Source organism: Trachymyrmex cornetzi, unplaced genomic scaffold, assembly GCF_001594075.2.
Source record: "Trachymyrmex cornetzi isolate Tcor2-1 unplaced genomic scaffold, Tcor1.1 scaffold11, whole genome shotgun sequence".
NCBI classification, from domain to species: Eukaryota; Metazoa; Arthropoda; class Insecta; order Hymenoptera; family Formicidae; genus Trachymyrmex; species Trachymyrmex cornetzi.
In genome coordinates this window covers 1,982,391-1,992,116 of record NW_017295653.1, presented here as the reverse complement: position 1 = coordinate 1,992,116, position 9,726 = coordinate 1,982,391, and the positions used below count along the sequence as shown (strand labels likewise).

The window sequence follows — 9,726 nt, the reverse complement described above, 5'->3', positions numbered from 1 at the left end:
TTCAAAAAATATTTTCTCTGTACGAATACTTTTTACATTCATTGTACGTCGCATTAATGCTTTGTTATACATTTAAATCACGTAACGCTTTCACAGATCACACGAATTAAAGGCGGGCGACTTTGGTGTAGGTAGACAACAGAATAGCTCGTTCGATACACCTGCAGCGATCGAATTAATGCGTTCGAGAGTACGCAGCTTATGCACACGAAGATCATGACACTAGGTTTAATCTCGTTACGCAGCTGGTGCTCACGCGTGAAAGCGACTCTGTGCGTTCAGGCGAATCAGTGTGACGTGCTACCGCGAATTTTATAAGGCATTAATTGCGCATAATCGCGGTGATTTATAATCGCGAAGTATTAACAAAAAGAACTTGTTTTAATTAGCGCGATGAAAAGATATCTACTACTTCATTTATTATTTAGACGTTTTCATAAATCAAAACCGCTAGCTTCCAAGAATTTTCAGTTTCATGAAATTGGATATTTTTTAAAATTATTGTTGATTATATTTTATTAATATTTAGACACACACATATGCGTATTTTGAAAGATTTTCTATTATATCAATACTTTTAGCAATATTTTTATACCTTGGCTAATAGCCGAAAAAGATTTTGCGTTGCTCGTCATTTAAAAGCCGAAAAGAAACAACAGAATTAATTGTACGATAAAAGAGCACTTTCACTCGGACGATTCGTATTATAACCGAATTGCAAAACGTCTGTTGTAAGGAACCTTTAAAAAGGTTAATAGCTATACATATGTGCGCTTGTGTGGGACGTATTTTCGTTATTGAGTTATTTGTTCGAACACCCGATGTACAATCACGATGACCGCATTCCGCTTGTTGAAATGCGTCCAATATAACCAATAAGTTTTTATGAATTGCGTGGGAGGTATGATTATGCATTCACAACTTGAAACATAGCTCGTCATCTTACTGTTGCCGTAATTTCACCAGAGATTTAACTGAACAACTTTATATTTATTTTAACTTTATTCTCAGCTTTTATAATTGTTTTATATGAATTCTTTTTCTGTGCAAATCTTAATTATTAGTTTTCTAATTTTATTATCAATTTTATTTAAGTAATAAATTAATTTAAATATATTATACGATACACAATCTCGTGTATCATCAGTAAAGTAAACAAGATTTATCTCTTAGGAAGATTAAATTAAAAGCACAAGTAAATGAGATTTATTATATAAGGTTGCGTGTATGTTAATTAAATAAATTATTGAGAAATTATATTAAGTCATGAAATAATTTAAATTTGCATATTTTTCAGCTATAATAAATTGCGTAAAAAATAGTTGAAAAAAAAAAGGATTAATGTGAGTGCACGTTCATTACAAACTCAAGGGAATTGCGTGCCATGGAAATTCATCGAATAATGTTTCGCTATTTTGAGATAGGAGGAGTGCCACTTTCGTTCGCATAGAATACCAAGGCTATTAGATCACTACTACATTTGGTCTCTGGTTTTATTTCGGGCTATTTTGCGCGTTGACTGCGTTGGTCGTCCGGGCTATGCTAATTCGAAGACCCGATATGGTATTAAATCAAGGCGCTACAATCGCGTGTATTTAACGTGGCATATAAAACACACATATTAAACGTGCACATACAGATAACATTTCGAACGGAAAAGGAAGAGAGAAAAAGCATACAAAATTAAAAACTGTATTTATCGTTTCGCTTATTTTTTATTCAACACCGACGAGAATTCTGGGAATTAGACACACGCGGAATGATAGTTTCTTTGAAAAACCAGTTACATATCGTGGCTACATACCTTCTGTTCCTATTGCGAGAAAAGAGATGCGGCTATTAAGCGACTAATCTTCCGCGGTTAAACGGTCTTGGACCATTTCGGGCGAACGCGTTCTTCGGTGCGTCTTTTTTTCTGATTATCGGTCGTTATCAAACGACTTCTGATAAAAAGGATGATAGGTTAAAAAAAACGAAAGGAAAAGAGATCTTGGAAAGTGGAGAATCTTCTCTCGCGTAAATGGACTTCGATTTTTATTGAAATCATTAAACGGAGATTTTAGCTGTTAGTATCATCGTGTCGTATCAACGAATGTGAATAATGGTTTTATTTGAAATTTATTATAATTATTTTATATAATTTTTTTTTTTTTTTATTTAATGGTAGAGACGTAATATTATTCAGAAGAATGATGTTCACCTTTGTTCGAATCGTACGACTGTACATTAACACCATTATTTATTATCCTTATTATATCTTTTGCTATTCACATTAAGCTAGATAAATACGTGCTATATATATCCAAACAAGGATTAATAGCTATCTTCTTAGAATAGTCCACGAAGAATTTCGATTAATATTAACTACCGAGAAATAATAATTTATTTAGGGGGATAAAAATAACATTTTTTGTTATTACAATATTATAGTTTATAAAATTTCTTTGAGTTTTACACCGTTACATCGTGCGATCTAATGGCTGGTAATAAAAGAAGAGAAGGGGTAAGGAGAGTACAGCGTACAGCAAAGCTAGACAGATCGCGAGAAAGAGTCTCCACGAGAGGAGAGGATCTTCTTCCGAGCAAAATGTCAAGAAGCAGACGGTTAATTCTCAGCATTTACCAAGGCAGCAGTCTGACCCAACTATTCATTAGACGGGAGTGCAGGTTGTGTTCTCTTCTCGTGGCGTTTTCCTCTCCTCCATCGCTCGATACAAGAGAGGACGCGAGGAAGAGAGAGGGAGGCGAGTAGGGAGAAATTGTGCAACTCGGCTCGATTCACTTACTACGTCCTCCACAGAAATAAGACCCCGATCGAGATACGAACATGTTACAGTGAATGGACGTGACAAGCAGTACTTACACTGATCACCTTTTCGGCAACGCGAAAGGATCTCCAACAATCAACAAGCGTTGTCTAACCTTACTACCTGACAAAGTTGTAATTTTGATCAAGATTCGATTGTTAGGTAAAAGAAAATTGTACATTCAAAGTCTTAATCCGAATAGCAGGTACCATAAAGAACTGTGCATCTTGTCATCTAAAAATTTTTCTGGATCAAACTTTTCCTGATTATTATAATACTTTTCGTTACGTTGGATTGCGAATGCCGGAATCCAAAAGATCATACCCTTCTTTACGATAAAAAGGTTTTTTGTTCGTCAATGCGAATGGTAATTCATAAGTTTTTTCGCATACCCTTCCTAATGTGGAAATTGGTGGATATAATCTCAGAGTCTTGTTCATCATCGCGTCTAAATATTCCACTTGATTAATGAATTCGTAAGACACTTCTCCGTGCGACTCCTCCAAAACCTTATCGATCTCTTGATGTAATTTGGTTTGAACTTCTGAGTTAGTTGCGATTTCATGAACTATGAACGACATCGCTATTGAACTAAACTCGAAGCCATCAAGGAAAAAGATGAACGCTTGCGCAGCCGTCGATATTGCGCGCATATCGTCGATGTCTAGTTCTGTACGACCTCCTTTGCCTCCGATATCCATCATTAACTGTAGCACATCCAGATGTGTAATGTGTTCTGTATCACCCGTAGCGATTGTAGTCTTTATAATATCCTTGAAAAAGCGCGTCACATATTCATTCATAAATTTTATATTCACTATTCGCCTGAGTCTCGGAAAAGTTTTGAGAAAAATTAATTTGAAAGCACGAATCTCATTGAAATTTGATGTTTCCTTGCCATTAACGTAAAATTTATTTGTTGGATCCTTTATGGAATTCATCTTGATTCCGAAAGCACATGTCGTTGGTTGTATACTTAGAAAAAACGTCTTTCATGTATATACTCCCTTCATACACTGACGATGACGATAGAAATTTTGCAAAATCCACAACACATTCTGACATCAACGTGAACATCATTTTCATCTTGCTAGACGTAAAAGAGGGACTTAACAGAGTTCTTACGTTCCGCTATTTTTCTCCATGAATAGAAAATAAATTTGTTTCAAATAAAGGGTCATTCAACTCAGAAAAACCATTACGATTTGGAAATAACTCAAAGTTCTTAACAAGGATATCATTTATGAGGTCTGGATCGCGAAGAAAGAAGATTGGAGTTATGCCTATGTAGAAACCAACATACTTTGCATTTGGATTGAAATTGTATATCTTTAGGAGGAAATCCATGAATGATATTCGGTAAAATATAATCGATGTGTCATGGTTCTGAAAATTGGAACAGGCGGTATATGTATAACACCACGTCTTTCAAAGAAATTAAAATTTCTAAAAAGAAAATGAATACTCATCACACTGACCACTATAGACAACAATATCGATCAATATTCCATGTTGTTTGCAAATCTCGCTACAGTTCCTTTGTAAATCTACGTCTGATGTGACTAACTTAAGAGCGTTTGCGATATCGCTGACGCGCGTCATTGCAGGCAACTGCTCGTACAGCTTATTCTTATATTATAATATACCAGTAGTTCTGACCCAAAAGTTTTCTAATTAATATTATATGATGATATCAGCTTTAACTCTTTGCTCGTTGCAAATTAACAAATCTTTATTGTGTCTGCTACATCCCGGTAAAAAATTTTTCATGTACGAATATGTATAAATGTAAATATATTATACATACATGAATTTTCATAAATATGTAAATTATTCTTAACATTATTATCATAGGATTACTTCTAAATGAAAGGAAGTGATGTTTGAAAATACTTGGCTGTGCTTCCGAATGGGACACCCTTCTGATTGAGCTGATATTGTTACAATATATAGTAATTATTTATGAATATCTTATCTTCGAGTTTTGTATAGTTTAAAAGATAAAAATAAGAAAGAAAATTATGCTGATAAGTATGCTGATTGGGAAAGATCTTTCCGATGATCTTGACTTTGACGTATGTTTTCAAACTCATGACCCTGAGTAACAAGAGATTTTAGCCATTGCTCGTTATTCGTTAAAAAATTGTTAACAAAAAATTTTTAAAGAATAATGTCTTATTTTTGTTATATACAGTATTAAGATCTCAACACTCTCTCTCTCGCCTGACGGCGAGACTTCCCATGTGAAACCACCTTTTTTTTAACTTTTACACAAAACTCGAAGATGAGATCTTCATAAACAATCATTATATATCGTCTGTACAATTTCAACTCAACCGAAGGGGTATTCCAATCGGAAAAACACCCAAATACATTTTACTGAAAAAGTATGTGACGTAATGTAAAATAAAATAAGGTGAAAAATAAATGATGTATCAAAATATGTTGCTTTGAGTTATTTTATAAATTATTACGTTGTATATATTTAAAACTAATTTTATTTTTAAAAAACGCACTAATCCTACTGAAAATATCACAATTTTATTTGAAGTTTATATGAAAACAAAATTTTATAAAATCTTACAGTTTATAAAATAACATTATAAACATTAATCTTGTTATTTTACTTTTTGTATTTCTTATCTACATGTTTATCCGTTATGTTACGTTTATTGTTATTAACTATTTTGTTGGTGCGAAACAAATGTTTTAATGTGTATAAAAGTATCAAAATTTACGTAAGAACTTTACACAGTATGTCATTTATATGAACATGATGAAATTGCATTATTGGCTTTAATTTGATATCTACAATTATGTAGCTTATAATTTATCAATACAAATACTTAATTTTTTATTTTATCAATATTCAAATGATAAATTATGTAGAATGATTGTACAATTTTTTATTGATGTATACAGAGTTAATTCACACAGATATATTGCACCGAAGTATAAACATGTATCAACTAGTCTCCAACGTAACACATAATGTATATTAAAATACGCATAGAAGTTCTTTTTATTAAAATATATTGTTGTTAGCACACATATGTAGATATCTACTTTGACCTGAATTTGTTGATGTTTATTATTAGCATAATTTCTTCATCATCTCGAATTTAATATATCGGATGATATATTCTTGTCTGTATGACGTAATGGAAACTAAGGTCAAAACGATTTCTAAGTTATCATGTCAGAATAATAAAAATAGAAAAGTGAACATAGAGTTGTAGCTTACTTTTCTACATTTATCTTTTATTCTGACATGATAACTTAGAAATCATTTTGACCTTAGCTTCCATTACGTCATACAGACGAGAATATATCATTCTGACAATCATTCTATTCACTCGATTAGTTGATAAGCATTGCACTCAAGTTATTTGTTTTCTATTCCTGGCCTAGGCTGCACTAGAACTCTCTTTCTCTCTTTCGACAAATATCAAATATATACTCACTTTACGTTCCAAAAATGTACATTAGTTCAGCCATAGAACACAGACCTAAGAAGTGAAGTTAAAAACAAAACTGTCATATGCTAAAATGAGCAAATGTCTTAAGTATAGTTTTATCGTTTTTGTATATTTGAAAATTTATAAAAATATAGTGCTATATATTTACATATATATAATCGAATATATAATATTCAAATATCTAGTGGCCTATGCTTGGAAAAATAATCGATTGAAATAAAAAGTAGTAAAATAAATACATGTTTTCAGTGCAAGGAAAAATGAAATAGATTCAATAGTAATATTTATTTAGAGAATGCGTTTATAGAAATACTATTTAAAATAAATAGTTTTCGTAGAGAATATAAGGAAGGAAAGTTTATTATTTACATAAACATATATTGAAATAAAGAATTTATTTGACATCTTGATATTTTCCGGCAAAATAAAATACTTCTATTTACTATTTTTTATTTTTTAACGGTACAATATGAAAAGAGCATAAGTAGAATAAAAAACATAAAAACTATATTATTACTAAAATGCTTTTTATGGCTTAACTATCCACTACAGTAGCCTTCAGCGCAGGATGCTTATCTTTTCTACGCCGAATATTTAACCAGAATCCATTCTCCGGCATTATCATGAAATCTTTGCAAAATTTTATTGGGGACGTAGTTTTTGTGCAAGGTTTCAGATCACATCGCGCTAATATGTGAAACAGCAAGACTTTGATTTCCAGCAGGGCAAACCTATTAGCTATACACATTCTCGGCCCACATCCGAATGGCATATACCATGAAGAACTATGCATCTTATTATCTAAAAATCTTTCTGGATCGAATTTTTCCGGATTATTATAATACTTTTCATCACGTTGGATTGCAAAAGTCGGAATCCAAAAAATCATACCCTTCTTTACGATAAAAGGTTTCTCGTTCGGCAATGCGGATGGTAATTCATAAGATTTTTCGCATATCCTTTCTAAGAAGCCGATTGGTGGATATAATCTCAGAGCCTCGTTCATCACTGCATCTAAATATTCTAGCTGACTAATGGCTTGGTAAGACACTTCTTCATGCGATTCCTTTAAAACCTTGTCGATCTCTTGTTGTAGTTTGGTTTGAACTTCTGGGTTAGCTGCGATTTCATGAGCTATAAACGACATCGCAGTTGAACTGGTTTCGAAACCTCCAAGGAAAAAAATAAACGCCTGCGCAGTCATGTCGTCGATGTCTAGTTCTCTGCGACCTTCTTTGCCTCTAATGTCCATCATTAATTGTAGCATATCCGGGCGAGTGATGTGTTCTGCATCACGAGTAGCGATTGTAGTCTTTATAATGTCTTTGAAAAAATGAGTAACATATTCATTCATTAACTTTATATTCAGAAATCGACCGACTCTTGGGAAATTTCTGAGAAAAAGGAACTTCAAGGCACGAATACCTCTGAAGTTAGACACTTCCTTGCCATTAACATAAAACTTATTCGTTGGATCCTTCATAGAGTTGATTTTGATTCCGAAAGCACACGTGGCAATGACGTCGTTTGTATACTTAGAGAAAGCATCTTTCATGTTTATACTCTCCTCATACGGTGGAAATGTCGATAGAAATTTTGCAGAATCCATAGCACATTCCGACATCAACGTGAACATCATTTTCATCTTGCTGGACGTAAAAGAGGGAGTCAATAAAGTTCTTACGTTCCGCCACTTTTCTCCCTGAAGAGAAAACAAATTTTTTTCAAATAAAGAGTCATTTAAATCAGAAAAACCGTTACGGTTTGGAAATGACTCAAAATTCTTAACAAGGACATTCTTAATAAGTTCCGGATCGCGAAGCAAGAAGATTGGAGTTGTCGCCAAGTGGAATCCAACGTATTTTGCATTTGGATTGAAATTGTATGTCTTCTGGAGAAAATCGACGAATGATATTCGGTGAAATATAAGCGATGTCATGGCTCCGAATATTGGAACAGGCGGTATATGTATAATACCATTTCTTTTAAAGAAATTAAAGTTTCTATAAAGGTGATGAATACTCATCACACTAATCACTATAGATAACAGTATCGACCAATATTCCATGTTGTTTGAAAATCTTGCTTCAGTTCCTTTGTAAATATGTCTGATAAGATGTGATAAACTTAAGAGTATTTGCGATATTTCTGACGCGCGTCGTTGCAGACAACTGCTCTTACAGCTTATTTCAATGTAGTAATATATCGGTAGTCATTCTGATGAAAAAATTTTCAAGCTGGTATTACATGATAAGTCAGCTTTGGTACTTTGCTCGATGTAAATCAGCAAATCTTTGTTATTTCTGCTACATGTTCGTATATACGCAACACATATGTATATTTAAAATTAAATTGCTTATGTCATTTGTAGAAGATAAATGAAGATGTGCTTACATGATCATATTCATTTGCAAAATTATGAATACGTAATTTAAAGACGCATATATGTAAATTTTGTTCTTAACGTTGTTACTACAGCATTATTTCTAAATGGTAGGAAGCTATATTTGGAAATACTTTTTACTAAAAATAGTATTTAATATAACATAAAATAAAATAAGATGAAAAATAAATGATGTATCAAAATATGTCGCTTCGAGTTAGTTTATAAATGATTACGTTATATATATTTAAAACTAATTTTATGAAAGAAAATGTCCTAATCCCATTGAAAATGTTCTATTTTTATATGAGAACAAAATTTTATAAAATCTTATAGGTTATAAAATAACATTATATATAATCATAAATTTCTTGTTATTTTACTGTATCTTGTATTCCTTATCTGTGTGTTGATCCATTACATTTATTATTATTACAGTTTGTTGACGTGAAACGAATATCATATGGATAAAAGTATCAAAATTTAAGTAAGAACTTTACATAGTATGTCATTTATATCGATTTGATGAAACTGCATCGTTGGCTTTAATTTGATATCCATAATTATATAGCTTATAGTTTATTATCAATATAAACACTTAATTTTTTACTTCATTAATATTTAAATGATAAATTATGTAGAATGATTGTATTACTTTACATATATAGGGTAACTCCGGCAAATACGCCGCGCTGGGATTTACGCCGCAGAAGTTAGAAAAAATAGAAGGAGTGAGGGTAATTTTCCTGTAACTACTCTGTTACATGCCTTTATGTTATATTAGTATTGTGTTATGATTTCAGCTTCTTACTGTTAATATTAATGAATTTATTGTGAGTTGAATCGATTTGTCACTGTAATAAGTAACGCTATCATAAGTTCCACATAAAATGATTAATGTAGGACGCGTAAAAGACTTACTTATTTCGTGATACATACGTGTAGTGGAATAGTAAAGCATGTTTGTATTATTAAGCATGTTTGCATTATTTGTAATTTTTTCATGAGCCATACATATCCCCTTTCCACCTATGAGTAGCCATATATCCCACCCCTA

The 9,726-nt window shown here is 32.2% G+C and overlaps 1 protein-coding gene and 1 pseudogene across 1 annotated transcript; both read right to left on the bottom strand.

The window, feature by feature from the left end:
• Nucleotides 1-2,988: 2,988 nt before the first annotated feature.
• LOC108762074 (cytochrome P450 9e2-like) lies at nucleotides 2,989-4,318 on the bottom strand (annotated as a pseudogene).
• Nucleotides 4,319-6,752: 2,434 nt separating this feature from the next.
• LOC108762612 (cytochrome P450 9e2-like) lies at nucleotides 6,753-8,626 on the bottom strand. The gene has a single exon (XM_018509688.1). The coding sequence runs from the start codon at nucleotides 8,352-8,354 to the stop codon at nucleotides 6,822-6,824; it is 1,533 nt and encodes a 510-aa protein (XP_018365190.1). The 5' UTR covers nucleotides 8,355-8,626; the 3' UTR covers nucleotides 6,753-6,821.
• Between the last annotated feature and the right edge of the window lie 1,100 nt (nucleotides 8,627-9,726).